The 19354-nt window shown below is 37.1% G+C and overlaps 1 protein-coding gene across 1 annotated transcript in view; it reads right to left on the bottom strand.

Moving 5' to 3' along the window:
- NFIB (nuclear factor I B) overlaps nt 1-19354 on the bottom strand; it is a 350785-nt gene that overhangs the window by 266031 nt on the left and 65400 nt on the right. Inside the window, exon 8 of the mRNA XM_030005678.2 lies at nt 19124-19228. Coding sequence (XP_029861538.1) covers nt 19124-19228 — 105 coding nt within the window. The remainder of the gene's footprint in view (nt 1-19123; nt 19229-19354) is intronic.

The following is a 19354-nucleotide window of genomic DNA, read 5'->3' as shown; positions in this document are numbered from 1 at the left end:
AAATGCAGAAGCACTCTGACAGCTGCTGAACTGCCAGAATACATCACTGCTGATGCTGCCTACACTGAGCAGCCAGTGGGGTTCCACACCCCAGCCTAATTCTGGTGCCAGCCCCAGGGCAGCGTTCTGAAACGCTGCCTTGCATACACCTCTTGTGGTACTGAGACCAAAACACACTGTATCAAATTTGCTGGCAAGAAATATCTGCCACTCCATCTGAAGTTGCACAGGCTACACGCACAGCAAAGAAACAGAGTCCAAGCCTTTGCTTTTCATGAAATGGTAAGAAACTGTATGGTGCCACTGACAATGTGCCTGGCCTGCTCTTCAATCCTTGCTGAAAGGATGGTCTCATCAGCATGCTTGAGAATGGCAGCAAGGTCCAAAAGTAATTTCATTTATATACATAGTACTAGGCTCACAGATAAGAGTGTAAATTAGATGAAGATTGGATTTTGTTCACATCAGGTGATCACAGCATAGCCAGCACCCTGTTTTGCATAGTGTCAGTGGTTTACTCCTTCAGCTCTTTCCAGTCTCTACTGTATCCAGCCACATAGTCCACCTGTCTCTCCATGCAAATGGTAAATCCAAATTTCATACTTGAAGAAAACAAGGTGCAGACATGCTAAAATGTTTTTGTAGCAGAGGAGGTTTGCAGCAAAACAGTTGCATGGCACTTTGGGCTTCTGGGTCCTGTTCTGCTTCCTCAGAGCTACAGGACCATTCTTCCTCAGGGCACAGCATTTTGAAACTCTGCATCTCTGACATATACATTGGGACAGTATGTTTCATATAGTAGTAGGAGCTGGATTTAGTTCTCTTTAAGACATTGGCACCGATACAACTATACTGGTTTAATCAGATTTACTTCTGAATCATGTCACTAAAAGATCAGCATTTTGCCAGCTTTGACTTACGATGTAGTTCAGGTTTGATTAGCTGCAATATAAAATCCTCATTTTTTTCCAGCCTTTAATGTAAGACCTTCAAGACTATACTACTTTTCAAATTTTTAATTATCTTTGCTTGTTTTGCTAGGTTAGATGGTTTTTTCCATATGTATTTAGGCTTCAGAGAAAGGTCTCTCTCTCTCTCTCTCATTAATTGCTTGAAAGATGAGAGAACTGTTAGTGTAAATCTAGCTAGCAAGAGTTAGCAAAAAGAGTGGGACACAGCCACTTGTTAACTACAAAGCAAAATTTAGAAAATAAGAATTGTAAGGGTGGATCAGACAAATAAAGGGTTGAACATAATACCCACTTGCAAGACGAACCACTCTCTGCCTATAGACATAGTTTCACAGAATTATAATGTACCTAAACTGTGTGATAGTTATATAAAGAAACTTTTCTGAACTGAAGGCTCGCTGCTCGTTCTTAATCCTGCTGCTCATTTCACTAGTAAACCCAGGAAGCTCAGTAAGCTGTGAATATTTGTCAAATAATATCCTTTAACAATGAGTTCCATCAGTTAATCACATAGCATGTCAAACACTATTTGTGTGTATCTCTCATGAATGCAACCCATCCCACCGAGTGCCACTTTAGTTCTGTATAATAGAATAGAGTAGAATGGTTCAGCTGGAAGGGACCTACAATGATCATCTAGTCCAACTGCCAGTGAGCATAAGTCAATTGCCTTCTTTACAACTTGTAACATTTATATTTCTGTTACATACCCTCTCACTCATCTGCCTGTCAACCTAAGTAATCTTAGTCCTTTTAATATCTTCTTTTAACTGACATACTCTCCTGTGGCCATGTAATTTGTGCTATGGGGACAGAAAGAGAGCAGCAGCCAGTGCTTCTTTGACCACAGCAGCTCTTGCTTTCCTCCCTGCAGACTTAGAGACTTAGAGGGTTAGGGGGAAAAAAAAGGGAAATCCTCCTTAGCGCCAGTCATGAGATGATTATGAACAGCTCTGTCTGTGAGTGAGTGCTAAGAATAACCAGAGATAATACTAACAGGACTGATAGGGACTTTTGGTGCACAGAACACCACAGCACCAGTTTTCACTCAAAAATGATTTAGAAAGAGACATGAAAAGTTACCAGCTTGAAGTGTTTCTCAGAAAACTACCACCTATCTGGAATAGCGTGTGTGATGGTGTGTGTGCAACTGCCCATCCTCACCAGGATCCTTTATAAGTAGTTGAAAGAAGGAGCGCTTTTAATCTTGTTCTAAGAACAAATAAGTAAATAGGCTTCATTACCAAGTTTTTAAAGAAGGGATAAAGCTTTGTTATTATGATTAGTAACTTGGTGGACTAGGAATTTTATTTTTGCTGGACCCAGTTTCAATAAGTGGTAATGAATATCAGCCAAACAATTTTACTATCTTTTTAAAAAACAGTTGTATAACCAAAGTGTATTGTGTTAGCTTTGGTCACTGCAGAACTAGGAAGTCATCTCAAGCAATAACAGAACACACTGGCCACACTTTCACCTCTTTTTTTTTCCAAAGAAATACTTGAAGACAGTTTCTGCTCTGGGAGAGGCACAAAAATCTGCCCTTCAAAGTGAAGGGATATTGTATGACTATGCCAAAAGGCAGAAGAGTTCAGGCCAATAATGGCAGGAGATAGAGCAAATCAAATTAATATCACATTTAAATTAGTTTTTCAGCACTTAAGCAATCACTATTATTATACCATTTACTATTTACGCAGATAATAACACATTTAACTTTCAGGCAGAGGCTGTATGGGATGATAAGGCAGAGTCTGACTTTTCCCTACTAGGTAGCATAGATTGCTGTTGCAATGCCTTTGAAACCATACAAATATGTCTCTTTCCAGGGAGCACCTGAAAGTATTTATTCACCTTAAAGTCACTATACTACTACACAGTAGGAAGCCAGCTTTTCTTGAAATTTTATGGTTATAGTCTTGCATAAGCAAGCAATATCACCAGCAAATCTAGTTATCAAATCTAGAAATCTAGTAACCACCATATGGTTCAGAGCTGCTTCAGCCTCTCATTTTCCATTCAAATTCCTTTGTCACTTATTCAACATCTCCTGTATTGAAAATCCACAAGTTTGGACTGGAAATTATTCATCATCACTTGCTGAAGGAAGTCAAAGATCACAAGCCTCATGCTGGGCTGGTCAGTATCTCTAATATTAGTTACAGAAATAATTTCTCATATGCTATCCTCCTGTTGTCCAGAGAGGCTGCTTACTTGAACATTGAACAGTTGCCTTCAGAAATCTTCCTATTGTGATGCTCACAGGATTTTGTGTTTAGTGTGAACTTAATTATTCTTTTGTTTAAGACATTTCAAAGAAGCTGAGACATGGAGCTCATATCTCAGCACTTTCCTCCGGCCTGGGTCAGCCATAATAAAACAGAAAAAAAAAACTTCGAAAGTGTTCAGAATGTCCTCTTGACAAAATTTTTTGCACATTATGTCTTGTTCTGCTTTATGTGGGGCTCTGTGTGAATATTCTTCACCTGTTCATCATTTAGCTATCCATAAAAAACCTTTAGCGTATTTGTTCCCTTATCTGTTAATCTTTATTCTCTAAAGCTGTGATTTAAATTGGCCTTGTATGCTTTTCGCTAAGCTCTGAGTAGTGTAGAATCTTTTGAGAGGACATTAAATCCTGATTTTCTCTTACTGTGTCTTGGCCAGTGAAGCTCTGCTCCTAGAATTTCACTCAATATAAAACTTTTTTTATTTCAACATCTCTTGCATCCAAAGGACCAGTTGTGTCAGATGAGATTCACAGACAAAAGAATAAGAAACACGGTAACATTAAGTACCAGTTCAAAACCCAAGGTTTGCAAAATAATATCTTTTTATTTCCATTCTAAACACTTAATGGTAATTTCACAGTATTAAGGAAAACCTCTTTTTTTTCATTACTCCTGATGACCTGAGCTGGAAATGCAGAGCAAACTGCCTTTGCCTTTGAAACATATGCTGCTACTCACCTAGTTGTTAGTTCAAGTTTCAGATTAACTAGAGAAGTAAGTTCCTGAAGTACTCCTGAAAAATAGTCTTCCCTACAGAAAGTCTTTCAGTCCCTGTCTGGTGAGGGCAAACTGGCTTGTAGGCAGTTCAAAGTGTTGTAATGTATTAAGGTGTCAAGTTTCTTGCAAAACGGAATTCCTGAAGTCTGTTATGTAATGCACTAATACAGTTTTAAAGTACTCTTTCTCACATATACCTCAACTCTGTACAATCTGGGACACTGAAAGAATGTACAACACAGTTAGGCAGTGAAGTAGTTGCAGTCGGACATAGGACGTGACTAAAAAGCATCATTCAGATTTATAGATATGTAGAAATATGGCTATTCATGAATCTTTAATAAAAGTAATGCAGACAAAGACTACCTTGTTCCCTTACCCAAACATTCCTGAAGAGAAAATAATTTACTTTCTATAAAAATGTTCCTCAGTGCAGTGCCCATATAAATTACTCAGCACACGGCTCAGTAAGTCAATTTATTAAGAATATATTAACAGCCAGAAGAAAAGCGGCATTAATCTAAAGAGACTCAGAGATTTCTGAGGAAATTTTACTGAAGTTACCATGCAATTTCTTTCCAAAAAAAGCCAACAAAAATGATATGAAATGACACTCAAAACGATGGTAGCTCGACAGAGCAAAAGGACAACTACTTAACCAGTTAAACTGCAGGTAAGACCAATGCCTGTTCAGCTAGCCTGCTTCAGATGTCTGCTAAAGAGAGAAATCCCTCCCTAAACTCCACTGATAAGTAGCTATTCACTATACAGGGAGCCTATGGCCACTTGCTTGGACGTGGACGTCTACACTGTAGGAAGCTCTTTCCACCAGATAAATCCTGCCCTGTGTGTTGCTGTGAACAAGTCAAAGCAATGCTTTGGCGCAGCTTTGTGTCTGGCCTGTGTCCAAGAAAAAGCATCAGGTGATGTTGTAGGAGCTGTGGTGATTGCTGTTATCGGATTATCACTGTGGGATTCACCTGGCATGTTGATTTATAGGCATGGATTATTCTCAGTTGTATCTTGAGAATAAAATAAGCAAACCTGAGAACTCCTGGAAAGTAAAGTCATAAATACTATCCCTTTCTCAAAATGTTCCTTCACCTCAATTGTTTCAAACAAGATTTATTATTCGTTTCAAGCAGTTGTTAATACTAAACTTACATTTGGAGAGAGCCAAGCCCATTAGCATTCCAAAGAGGACTGAGTATACCACTGTGTTAAGCATAGTGAGTTAATTTCTAGTTCAAAACACTGGGTATTAGGATACATTAACTCCAGTTCCGTTCCAACAGTGGCTTGGAATACAGCAACAAAATGTACTGCATTGCGAAAAAGAGCATACACATCGAAACGATTACTGCATCAAAGCTGAGGATACAACTTCCAGGTGAGGGGCTGTTAACTTCCTAAAATGCTTTTAAAAAGTTGCTTGTGGTTGTCTGACCACACGTCTTACTGCTTTGTATCCACTATTCTTAGACACTAGGATAGGAAGAATTCAACTTCTTAAAAATGTGCTGTGCATTCACAAACATTTTCAGATCTGACTGTGACCAGCTGAGACATTTTTAAAGGTGAGAACTCTGTTCAACTTAATACTGTAAATACTTTTAATCTAAACATTAACTCAATGATGAAAGACTTCACACACTTCTCATCCAAGCAGGGATTTGAGCTGGCTAGGAATTATTGCTGAAGCAGTATTTCTCTCAAAAAGGCCAATTAATCAAAATCAAAACTTTCAATAAAAAAATTAACAACTTAAATAAAACTTTAACCTGAAATAGAGGCAGAATATAATTTTTCATTAAATGAGAAAAGGGGAGAAAGGGGTGGGGAAGAAAAGCAGCAGCAGCAAATTGATGGCTAGAGTACATGATCAGTGTGAGAAACCCAATTTCCAGCCTTTGTTCTCCTTCACTTACATGAAAGGTGTATCTATCTCCTACATTTCATTTTTTGTTCCAGTTGGTAAACAACTTGGAGTGAGTCTCTGATCCCACTTAAAACTCTTGCACATGTGCAGAAGAAAATAATACTGAATTCACTGACTGTTTATCTCTTTCAGGTATGGGAAATGGCAGAGCAGGGAATCTAATCTTTATCATATGTTTTCCTGGCTATGATCCTAACATACAAGTTGCTGTCCACCCATCTGTGAGCTATCTTCTCTCTGCTTCTCTACTCTTTTCCCCTCCCCCTTTCCAGTCCTAAGAAGTAAATAAACAAAAATGGAAAAATGTTGATTTTTCACTGATGTGAAGTAGAAAATACTTGAATCTTGGGAAATGTAGATAGGAAAACCAATTTACAATCCACAACCTGTGTAAAAATACTTGCAAAAGATATATACTAATGCTTTTTGCAAAGTAAGCATTTCACAATTGTTAACCACTGTATTTTCCAGTGTTGCTCTCCTGTCTACTCAGCACAGCCAAAACCAAAGATAGGACTATAGGTCTGATAAGACCACCACCTTGGAGTGCTTTTGGAGCTTTCATTTTTTAGAACAAATGACCTTTCTCTTCAGTGTAAGGGTTGGCGTAAGAGGTCCAGCGCTTCTTACTGTGCAGTTTCACCCACAGAAAATTGACATTAAAGTTTGCTTAAATCAAATTTCCTATCTTGTTCTTTTGGGGGTACTTGAGGAACTCAGAGCTCCTGTGCCTCTCCTTCTTCAGCTGCTTTACATATATTTTGTTAGGTGGGAAAACTTTCATAATTGCTGTTCTGTGTGCATTTATTAGCAGTTAAGGAAAGATGTTTTATGGCGTTTTTCCTGCCTGGCAGGAGGATTCAGCACAAAGTAGGACTGCTAATGAATTTAGATTCAGCAATAGCGCCCAGATTTCTTGGCTAGAAGGCATGTTCTTGTGCTTCAGCCATGGAGTGCATCTGTACCACACACTGCAACACTGGGCAGGGGGTTATACTCCATATAAGTTGGTCTAAGAAACATTAGTATGAGAGATAGAGCTCATCACATGATAAATTAACCTGTTTCTTATTCAGAGACAGGTTGATCATATTTAAAGCCTTTTACACTATGTTGGCATGCATACTGTCGATATTCCTATAATGACTACTTAAGGCAATAGTCTATAAGTGTACTTAAGACTGGATTTCTGTCCTGTTTTCTCTGATGACAGAATTATATTTTCTTTTTTTCAAAGAGCTTAGAAGATGCACTCAAGCATGCCTTCCCTTAAATGACAGTCTCTTATCTTTCTTCCTCCTGAAAAGGATATTTCCTTGAATACTTGCCCTCATCACTAAAGTACTTTGAAAATCAGTATGTTTGGGCTATCTGCAGGGACAGGAAGATTGTCAAATACAAGCCCTACTGCTATATGACTTTACTAAGCATACCTATGATTTCTTTATTCAGTTACGCTTTTGGGAAATATTTGTGTATTGAATTTAACCAGACATCATCCAATTTCTCTAATATGGTAGATCATCATGCAAAGGAAGATTCATTTAAAGTTAAATGCTAGCAATACCAAGATAGGATTTGCATGAAAAGGAAAAAAAAAGTCTCCAGTCACTAAATGTCTGAGCACTCTGCAGTACCTGCAAACACATCCCCAAATGACTGGGTAGGCTGATGTGTTGGATTTTTCAGGAGGCATTTGTTTGAAGACAAAAGTAACCTACAGCAGTGCATGCTATTTAAGCATGAGAAGCAGCAGCCTTGAGAAAATGAAAATGTTTCCAGTATGTGGCCTGAACACCTTCTCAGTAACATGAGACCTTACTAAACTCATTTCACTGCTTTTCATAATGTGGTCACATCACACTGAAAGTTGTTCTGCTTCGATACTATCTCATGGCCTGACACCTGAGAAGGCTAAAAGATCTCTTAAGCTGTTGGGCTGCTGTTGTTGACCTCACATTTTTGTCTCACAGAACACATCTATGCAGAAGTTCAAATCACTGACAGAAGCACAGCCTTTTCAGCCCCTACAATAAAAACACTGAAAAGCCTCACAGGCTGCTTTGAGAAAGACCAGAATTATTTCCATCCTACCTCCACAACACAACTTCTTTCGCCTTTTTTTCATGCTTCCCTCTTTGCACACACAGTATGTATGCAAACACATTTTCGCCTAGGAGAGAGAAGTGTGATAGCATATCGATACAAGTTTTTCAATGCTTGATGACGTAAAAGGACTTAAATGAAACAGAAGTTCAATAGTCTAGCCAGAGGCAAGATTGATTTAAATTTTGGATTATGTCCCCAAATGAATAGATGTCAAAATTATCGGTCCTATAAGAACAGGCGATGTATGAAACACTGCCCCACTATATAACATCCCTATACTCTTCCAAATTAGACCTGCTGCTACACACCGTAAAATCAGTTTTAATTTCAGTCACTAACAAGGCCGTACTCTGAAATTGCACTGTCTAACCAAGAAGCCTTTCAGTGCTACTGAGGAAATTATATACTATATCAACACTTAACTACAGTAAAATATTGCAGTAATAAATAGTAATAATCAGCATACAGGGAAGACTTGAAAATATTTGTAAGCTAAGGCATACCTGGTAAATGTTTTCCTGATCTGATATTTGAAATAGACATAAAATCTGCTCCCAAAGCCTTGAGTGACCAGAGAGATGTAGGGAAGAGAGGTGCTGCCTATCTGGATCATAGCTTTAAAATAGAGAGCACCTTATAACATATTTGTTACTTCGTCTAAAGCATAGATATTTAACCTTCTTTTTTTTTAAAGAAAAGCACTTAGATAACCTAGAAATACTGTAATTATTAAGAAACCAGCTATACCAAATTCTAAACCATTGAGGGTCAATCACATTTTAGACCACAGCCTATGTCTTCAAAGGCAATTTTTTTCTATTCGACGAGTTTAATTTTGTTAGCAATATCATGGACATATTCATACAACGTCTAGTTTTCTTTTAGCATGAAATAAACCTAATTTGGAAAAAAAATCCTTGTAGTGTCTCTACTGTGTAGTGTATTAGTCACCCTATCCTTTACAGATTAAGCTCTTTGGCATTATAGGAGAAATCATCTGCTACATACTGGCATCAAGCAAAAGCAGATTCATAAACTCTGCCCTTAATCTCTCTTTCGGTTTTCTTCCAATTAGAAACAATCTTTTGCTGATACTCTAATTAATACTTATACATTAAAATATTAGGCATTATAGCAGAAATCATCTGTTATATTCTTGCATAAAGCAAAACTAGGCTTGTAAGCCCTTGCCCTTAATCTTTCTTTCAATTTTCTTCATTTAAAAACAATCTTTCCCCAATACTCTAATTAATGCAAATGATATTCATGATTAGTTAGTATTATGCTAATCTGAGCCCCAAATTTACCTAAATCTACATGGTGTTGTCTGAGTACCAGATTGCTTTGGGTTTCTAAGTAAAATTACATTAGCCTGCCAGCTGTACAAAACACCATGATAGAGTAGAAATCCAAGCAAATCATCAAGATTACATTAGTTTTGTTTCTTAATGAACAACTGTTTGCATTAGGGATTACAGACAAATTATGGTTTTCCTCTCTGTACCCAGGCAGCCAGGCATCTGTTGAGAAGTTTCATTTTTTATCCTGACTATCCCTAAATAGATTGAGGAGAGCTAAGGCACAGAGACGGGTCTAATATTTCACGTAATTGAATTTTTTCCATTACAAAGCAATCACCACTCTGGGGCTCACTGCTAACCTCGAATTTCTCTCTTCCACTGCTGCCTGGAATGTGGGAGAAACCTGAGTGGGTTTTTTAGAGAGGTATCAGTCACCCAGCTTCTCCTCTCCTCCTACAGAAGCAGATTACGTACCTTAGAGCCATACCTGCTTGCCGTTACACTTCAGTGCAATTTCCAAAATCATGCTGTTGCAATTCCCACTGCTCTGATATAAACAGTGTGCTGCCAAAAAGCGTCATGTATGGAAAACAGAGCATCAGGCTTATGCTTCATAGTCTGAGTTAACAGCGCACGCAGGGAAACCAAACTATGCAAAGTTGGGCGATAATGACCATGGTACCACCAAGACTGCTAATCTTTAAAGTGTAACAACGAAGCACAGTTTTGTGTACGTACACAATTTAGCAGCCTGTTCAAGTTTGTCCCTGTTTCGTGTCAAACTGCTGTAACGTGCTTGTTATTATGTTCTGCTTGATTTAATTATGCTCCTAGTGTACAGGTTTACTCATTCTTCCGTGCACTAATCTTGTCTCCAGAACTCACACTGTGACAGCTCATTATTGTTGGCAAAAATGTAGGACGCTGATAGGAAAAGAAAGGCTCTGATACATTCATCATTGTGTATCAAGACCTCCTGATTACAGGATACAAGTAACGAGTTAATTGCGGATCAATCTGTAGAGTGCAGGACAGTAAAGGGCGGATAAATCACCATCCGTGTCTTGAATGACAACTCCAAGGAGCAGCAAAATAATTCTGGACAATTTCTTTCCTTGTGTCAACCCCTGTGCTAATATTATAGCTCCCTCTTGGCCTATCCAGAGCATCAGATGTACATAAATGTGCACCAAAGGGCACTGCCACTGTTGTGGAATTTATTAAGAAAACCTACTTGAATATCCTCCAGAACACAACCTCCCTTTCACTTCCTTCAAATGGTCAGTTTAAATAGTTTTAATTAATTTTAGCAACAACATTAATTAATTTTAGCAACAACATTTGAAGTTTAAAAAAAAAAAAATTAAACCGACAGATATCTTTTCTATTTATAGTCAATAATTCAAGTTCCAGATTTTCTTCAGTACTCTTTCAAGTTTCTTACTGCAAACTACTGCAGAAAAAGACCACTATAATTCTGATTTTATATGTTGACAAATGAAACAAATTTAAAAATATCCGCATATGAAGTCTACAACAAATGTTACTAAGGCTACCGTTACAAAACTGATTTGAGAGTTTAAGGAAAAGTCTGAGCGACTTCCAATATGTTTTGGAAAAAAAATTTATTAGGATACCTTTGTCTGAAACAGGTGAGCTGCAGTTCTGTCTTCACTGGGTCTTGTTAAATGCAGCAGTTTAAATTGGACCAAGATGAAATCAGGCCTTCTACTTGGAAAGCTGCCTAAGATCTAATACAGATGAGTGTTTTCCCCTCCATGCTTGTCACATTTGGTACTTCTGTACAGACATTTTTTTGCTGTTGATGATATATACAGAAAATTAAAACAGTCACTAAAATTAGTCATGGAGGGGATAATCTTCACATTAGATACCAGGAAACTTCTAATTACACATCAGCATCATTTGAGATACAGAGATACAAACACTATATCAAAAATACCAAGCATTATATCATGTAAATGAATTTGTTCACTCCAAGAATAAATGTTTCAGAGTTTAAAACTCCCTACAATTTCTGCTGTGGTGAGAGACATTGATAAGGCAATTAGATGGACTGAAGTTCTGAATGGTTATATGCTACTCAGTGTAGATATTCTGTCAGTTAATGATACATCAGTTTGCTTATTGATTTGTAAAAGAACACTAACAATTAATTATATTCTACTCTTTCACTTGTCAGTGAGACACCTCGAGATAATTCTAGTAGCACAATGGAAAAACACATTCGGATGAAGTGGTCTGAAGATCACTGTACTACATTAACTTTGGGTAAGAGTTTTTAGTAATTCAGAACTAACATGTCATTGCTGTTAACACATTCACTTTGTTCTAATTAATTTTTTGCACCAATAGTTTGGGTAGCAGTGTTAACCATAATGTAATTTATCTGAGCAAGACTGAAAGGACTTCTCTCGCTAGCAAATACTCCTTATCTAAGGTGCTCTCAGCCTTAGATGAAACTCATAATGTTTTCTGTTCTGGAATCTTTTCCAGGTTCATAACTAGTTTGGTTCAAAAGAACAGATTTCTATGACAAGTCACAACATGAAATTGGAGTCAGATGCATCACTTACAGGATTAAAGTGAAAAGCACAATGGCATCATGGTGCTGCTGGTGGAAATCAACTGAAATGACTACTGAAGACTTTAATAATAATTGAAATGAATCAAATGGCTAACTGAGTTCAGATTCTGCGTCAGGAGTCCTCACCTGCCACTCGAACTTGCTAATCATCAGTACCAAGGACAGAAAATTCATGGGCTTTAGGACTGTGCTGTACCCCTGTGGAGCTGGAGTTCAAGCCCGGGTGTAAAGTGGAAGCCAGTGCTGCTGCTGGTGCTGCATCTACCATGGGTGCTGGGTGGATAGATGTCAGCCTTCAGGTCAGACCCATTTAAGACCATTTTCTAATGTTGGGCCCATGAAAATGCACTCAAAAATAAATTTGATTGGTGGGCCAAATAACCTCACGATATGTTTATGAAGACTTATGTAGACTGTATTCTCCTTTTTTAGTGTGTCAGGGCCCTAGACTGCTGTTAAATCCAGGGAGAAGACTATTCTGTGAGAGCAGTGGGTAATGAAATAAGGAACTCTAGCGGTATTGTGGGCAGCAGACAAACAAACAAACATACAAACACCACCACCATCCCCCCCAGTATCCTCCAAGATGCAACTGAGAAATCCTTGATTTGCAAACACATATGCAGAAACAATATTGTGGCTAGGAAGCCAAGGCAGTAAGCTCTGCTTAAGAAACATCAGCACGTCTGCAGAGATGTTCTGACAGATAAAAACTTCATCAGCCTTCCAAGGTGGTGCAATAAATCTCAGTGGTTTCTGAAACTATCTTAACTTTTACTTTGAGGTAGCACAGTGATGCCTTCATATATGAAATCAGCATAGTTAGTTATGTCCAGTGAAAGACTCTTGTAGAATACCCTTTTGTTGTTAACTAACAGGTAATTTTAAAGGTGTTATAAAAGCAGAGCTCCTCAAAACCTGAAAAAGATAGTTAGAACAAGCAAACATGAGTCTACCAGAGCAAATGGAGTATGAGTGGTTAAACAGGACAATTTGGCAGTGCCACAATATGAAGATGAAGCATTTCAAATATTAAATTGGTTTAGTTTAAAAGCCCAGCATTAAAGGATTCAGTTTGATCTGCTATTCATTTTTAAGGGGCACATATCTGCTCTATTGTATCCACAATTCTCAAGACCAATAGGTTTTGGTAAAAGCTTTCTTTTACAGACTGCTTGCCCTAAATGGAAGACCACATAACTTTATGGGATGAAATTTGTTACATGGAAGAAATCAAAAGTCTTTATTATATGGAAGAAGCCAAAACCAAATGTCACATTTTCTTGAGCACTGGGAAAATTTACATCTAGTCTAACCTCTCTGTGCACAGTCTCTCCTTGACTTACAAAGAATTCAGTTCACTTCCATTGAAAGGTAGTATTCTTTGAAATTCCCTGAGAAGCGAGTCATCATTTAAAAGGATGCTACATAGAAAATATCCCCCATCAGTACTTAAAATCTTTGCGAAATTGACATTTCACAGTGACAATTTGAGATTTGACATTTGACATTGAACCTCTGCTTAACAAAATAGATCTATTACTGCACATACATGCTAGTGCAAGGACAGAAGAACTTAAACATTTAGATGACCTTGCAGGGTACAAGATCTGTTAAAATATTTGATTGCTTGTTTTTGTTTAGAATTCTGAATAGCTGTAGTAAAATTTTAAAGACAGTTCAGAATTTTGACTTAACAATCATCAAATAACATCAGAGACAAATTATCATAAATTCCAGCTAGAAAACTACATTTTTTTGCATAATAATAATAAAAAAAAAAAAGATGGCAAAAAGAAAACAGGTATCTGGAAAAAAGAGGAAAGTGAAAGAGCAGATTGATAACTTCAGAACAGAAAAAAACAACTTTATTATGAGTTGTGTAAGATTTCTGTAGGTCCTACAGAAGATTCAGCTACAGGAAGGTGCCATAGCTTGCTTCATACATGCGTTTCCTCGATCATAGCCCATGTTCAGATAAGTTACAAAGGGAAACTGTTATTGAACAGGTACATGAAACACCAATGTTAATTACATATTGAATATTACAGTTGTATAAATCACAGACATGTTATATAAAGCACAACTACATTTTACGTGCTGCAGAAGCATGCTTTAGAATTAAATAGTCACTTTCTCCTGATTTCAGTGAACTTTGGATCATGCCTTAAGCCAACACAGAGCACACATATTTAGATGTGCAGTCTCATGCACACATACACACAAGCATGTTTTTATGATACTGTTGATGTACGGCTTTCTTCATAAGAAAACTGTTAACACTGCCAAAATGAGCAGACAAAAGGAGGCACTGTGAGATTCACGGTGTGGAGCTCTTGCTGGATACAAGTATGAAGCACAAGTAGAAAAAGTTGTTTCACCCAGAATGTGCTGCAACTGCTAAACACCTCGCAGTAGAAAATCTAACTGGAAATGCATAGCTAAATGCAAGGGACTGAAAGGGAAAAGCCACAGAGGAATTAGAAAAATATGTGCTGTGAATAAGCACAAATATATTTTTCTTGGTTAAAAGGACACATTTTTAAAAAATTGGCAATGAACAAGTATTAAACATGAGCAACAGCAGCTTCATTCTACACTAGTGTATACTGTGAGCACTTAAATTCCCTGCTACTTCTAGGTTTTTCCTTGACAAAGGAAGATTATTCCCTTGTTCCATAAAAAAAAAATTAACCATTAGAAAGGAACGTGCATTCATGTATTACAGTTCTCCAGACAGATCTTTCTGCTTTTAAACAATCTAATTCTGAGACATACTAAGTACGCATAGTACCTGAGCCAGGTATCTATTATAGACTGAAATGTGTTTCGAACAAAAAACTAAACCCAATGTACTTATAGTCTCTCATAAGCATACAAAGCATGTCTTAAAAAAGACATCTTTGGGCTAATCATTCAGAATAACCATTACATAGTTACTAAAGGATGTTGTAGTAAGTTATGTATACTGTTCGCATTTTTGTGTAAGTAAGGAAAACCAAACAACAGCTTATGTATATAACCTTGAGCTAACCCTTCCTTTTACCCACTCCTCCCTCTGAAATTTATAGAATTAAGATATTGTGTTCTAGGTCCACGAATAAGCACAGCATGTTCAATATGTCCACAGTTATACTGACATTTGTTTCTAAATCATTTAATTAAAAGTCATTATTGAGAACAAAGGATTCATTAACAAGCTGTACATCTGAACAACTGATGGAGTTGTTGTGTTATGAATATAATTTTAATCCAAATTAGAAAACTGCACAGATGTGCTGCTGCAAAATATTGACATACTGCAACTCCCTTGGAATGTGATTAACATTTGTGTTAAACCAAAAAGTACATTAAAACGTGGCTTTACTAATAAATTTAAGATTGGAATAATTATTTTAATACTGAAATATAGCATCTAAATTGTTAATATTTTTACCTCCACTTGGGATTATATGCCCTACTAATACAACCTTAATATTATGTGAAATCTCTCTTTTAAAAAATATTTTTCTGAAAGTAAAAATATAGAGTAGAATAGAAACATGATAAATGTTGTATTGACAAACTTTTTGTTCCAATAGTTTGTTATGATTTTTTTTATCATAATATCAAGCCATTAAGCAATAGGAAATGTGCAGTATTTGCAACGGATCAGAACTTCCCAGTTGTCTCTGGGTTGTTCTTAACACAAACCTGCCATTTCAATACCTTTTCCCAACAGTTTTGAATAGACAGGCTATTTTTCATTCTCTATGTCTACTGCACATGCATGTATATATGTGTACAAAAATATGATTTTGAGATTAGGAAGAAGAGATTTTTTGGAATATATATTTACACTCTATAGATTTGCATGCAAATGATCTGACAACCAGAAACATTTATACAGACTTTGGCACAGATTTAACAAAATAGCTTTCAATAGGTGCCTGAGATGTAAATATTTGGAAACCTTTCCCACAAGAAAAACCCAGCAGCCTACTAACAATGCTACAAAGTTTTGTAAATAGCTACTTATTTTTGAATTTTTAAATCTGTAAAGTCAATCACAAAACACCATATGACTGTAATCCCAAACTAGCCCTTTGCCATTAATGAAGAGACAGTAAAAAATATCTAGTGTTTCCATGGGTATCATCCTCTCAATCACCCTCATCATTATTTCTCCTCACTTTATAAACGGAGATTTTTCAATAACAAAAATCTAGAGTATTTGCCAGCTGTACTGAACAGTACTTGATATATAGGTTCTGTCTCTTCACTGAATATGTTCTTTCCCTCACAACAAAGTTGAATGCAAAAATAATAAGATGATGCGTAACTAAGATGGTCACATTAACACCATCTAAAAGACTGAGTAAGTTAACAATTCTCCATGTATTTACTGTTATTTAGTATCTTAAAAGTTTACTTTTGTTTGCACTGGGTTGTTTATTGTATTCTGAGTAAAACTTTTAACCTCTTGTGTTTTAGTAAATATGACCATATTCAAGAGAACACAGATGGAGAGAGTGTGTAATTTCTGTTTGTTTGGTTTTTCCCTACCAAATTAATTTGTATTATTGTAGTTAAATAAAATAATCTGAATGAAATAAACAGTAAGATAGGAAACAATAGAGTAGTACTACAATACCATAGGTGGATAACACAGACTATACTTACTAAATGCTTATTCCACTTAATTTAAAGGGAAAGAGAGAATGTTGTTTTCCAGAGAATAGTTTCAATGTAATTACTTTAAAAAATATATATAAAAAGAAGCCAGTATTTTAGGAATATTCAAACTAAATTTGATGTTGAATATCTGTGTTGCAAAATAATTACAAGTAGATAGCTCATAAGTTTTGTAATGATGCCTGTCATAATAGCATTTATTAATGAACTTTTTTATAACTATGAGTAACCATCTTAATTCACTATTTCCTGTTCCCCACAAGGCATTTGCAATTCAATGTTTGCAATCATTCAGGAAAAGCAGAAGCAGAAAACTAAAGAAGTCTGCCTTTCTTGGTTTTTTGCTCAGAAGTGTTAAGGTTTTACTTACACTGCATATTCCTGATAGGAATTTACTATACATAATTATACAATAAGCTCTGTGGTAATATTTTGTATACTATGGCATTGAAGCATAAGATACTTCTCCTTCTTTGAGACAAAACAATTCACATTGTACATGGGTTTACGTTTGATTCTACAACTGCAACTTTATAAATTAGAAATATGATGCAAAATATAATGCACAGCTAAAATGTTATTTGATTTTCTCCTCTACTTAACAGTCAAGCATTTTTAAGCTCCTTTTCTAAAGTGTGCATGAAATACACACTTGTGGCAGTGAACATTTACATTACCTGTACTTTACAGATTACCGTTCAGGATAAAATACTGCATGGAGTGAAAGTATTGATTTTCTTTTCCCTTTGGAAGCAATGCCAGCTTACTGAAAGCTATCCTTAGAGAAACTTTTATTAAACTTAAGACATGCTCCTTAAAAAAACCCAAGCCCTTGTACATGCAATATTAAGGAAATTTGCTACGCAAACATTTCATAGTGCCTATGTCTAAACATCTGTCAGCCACTTTAACAGCTCTTTTCAATAATGTACACACTTACAATAAAAAAGTCTGATTAAAGATCTAAGCATGCATCTAAACATAATACTACACAGTATAACTCCCAGCAAAAAAGTAGGTTCACAAGCAGCTTTTCATCATCTACTTTCCTCCTGTGTTCTTTTTAAAGTTACATGAATGTTCATATCACAGTAGTTCAACAAGTAGCAAAGACAGAAAAAGTCAAAAAGTATTCAAAAAGTACAGAAACAATCACAAGTAGCAAACGGAATTTAAATTAAATACTCCCTTCAGGTATGATACCCTCACTGAAGGCACGTATCAACATCCACCTTTGGAAAGATAATGAAGTCGTTGCAAAGCAGTGTAGGAAGGCAGTTATAATCAGAAAGCTGCCTTCTGTCCAGGCACTGGGACGTGCTATCCACTGGTGCTCCCCAGACCCACCGCCCAAGAATAAAGTGCCTATTGTCTCAGCACTGTACTAATTGTGAAAAAGCAGCCCATGCAGTAAGCACAATAATTATCCAGACAAACAAGCAAAGGCAATCAATGAAGGAATGAAAAGGGTAAAAATACACGACCAGACAAAGCAACCCAAGAATGAAATTAATATTCATAATGGAATGCTAGCCAGCAGAAGGTCCCTTTTATGGCATGGCTATTGCATACAAGAGACCATTGTCCACACGCAACAAAATCAGTATGTGGAGAAAACTTCATGTAGCTCTGCTGAGAAAAGCTTTTCGTTCCCAAAACACATGCTCCCGGCCCCACTGTTTTGATTAAATAAAGTTTTGGGCTCCTTTGCCCAGCAACATTAAAAAAGTTGTCTCTCAGGGTCCACCCTTCCCTGAGCTCTGTAGGGTTTTTTTTCCACCTCCCCGCTTTCATTTGCAGCTGTATAAATATGAACAAAAAGCCATGCTCATCCAAACAAAGAAAAAATGGACTGAATATGCATATCCTCATTAACTAAATTTAATTATGACAAGCGGCATATTAATCAGTAGTTGCTCCAGTTACTGCATTCATTGGAGGGGAGGAGGACTCCAAATTAAGGCGAAGCGTGGGGGACAATCGCATACTGATTAGGAGGCTGCTCACAACATGATACAATACACTTTCTAAATAATTATTCAGAGGAAACAGAATAAAGAGGCAGATTGCTCTATTTTTAAGACCAGCTCAAGAACAATTAGCCAAGAGCATGATGACAAGGCTGCTTTCTTTTTTCCCGTGACTGCTTCTACCTCTACATTCTCACACCAACTAGCTTGGCAAGCACTGCAAAATTTGCATTTCATGGGGCGCGGGGGGGGGGGGGGAGGGAGAAGGAGAGAGAGAGGAAGAAGAGAAAAAGGAGAAAGAAAAATCCCATGCTGTCCTTCCTGCTGTTTTAAAAAGAAGGCCCATGCCACTACAACTGCAGAGAAACCCTGTCTAGCTGACTGTGATATTTAGGAGCTCTGCGGAGTCACTGAGCTGGAGCTGGAAACTTTGCACACTCTGAACTTTGCAGCACATGCATTGCAACAGTGAAGGAGGAGTTCAGAAAGGAAAAAAAAAGCTTCCAGGGAGGGAAAAAAAAAGAAGTTATCACACCAACTTACCATCCACCAGGTCCTGGCTGACATATCATAGCATAGCTGCCATTTTATGGAGCTGTCCGATGCTTTCCCTGCCATTACGCGGTCAGCAACCTTCATCAGATGCAGCTCAATGGAAGATAAGACACCTAATCAAGAAAACATCAGCAGTGGCTTGCTGGGCTACATGTAGGCCAATCCTTATCACACTGCATCATGGGAAAAGCTCCTTTATTAGCAAGAACTCCAACCTCA

The sequence above is a fragment of the Aquila chrysaetos genome, chromosome Z, assembly GCF_900496995.4.
Source record: "Aquila chrysaetos chrysaetos chromosome Z, bAquChr1.4, whole genome shotgun sequence".
NCBI classification, from domain to species: Eukaryota; Metazoa; Chordata; class Aves; order Accipitriformes; family Accipitridae; genus Aquila; species Aquila chrysaetos.
Note: the sequence above shows the minus strand (reverse complement) of the source record. Positions and strands in the feature narration are given on the sequence as shown.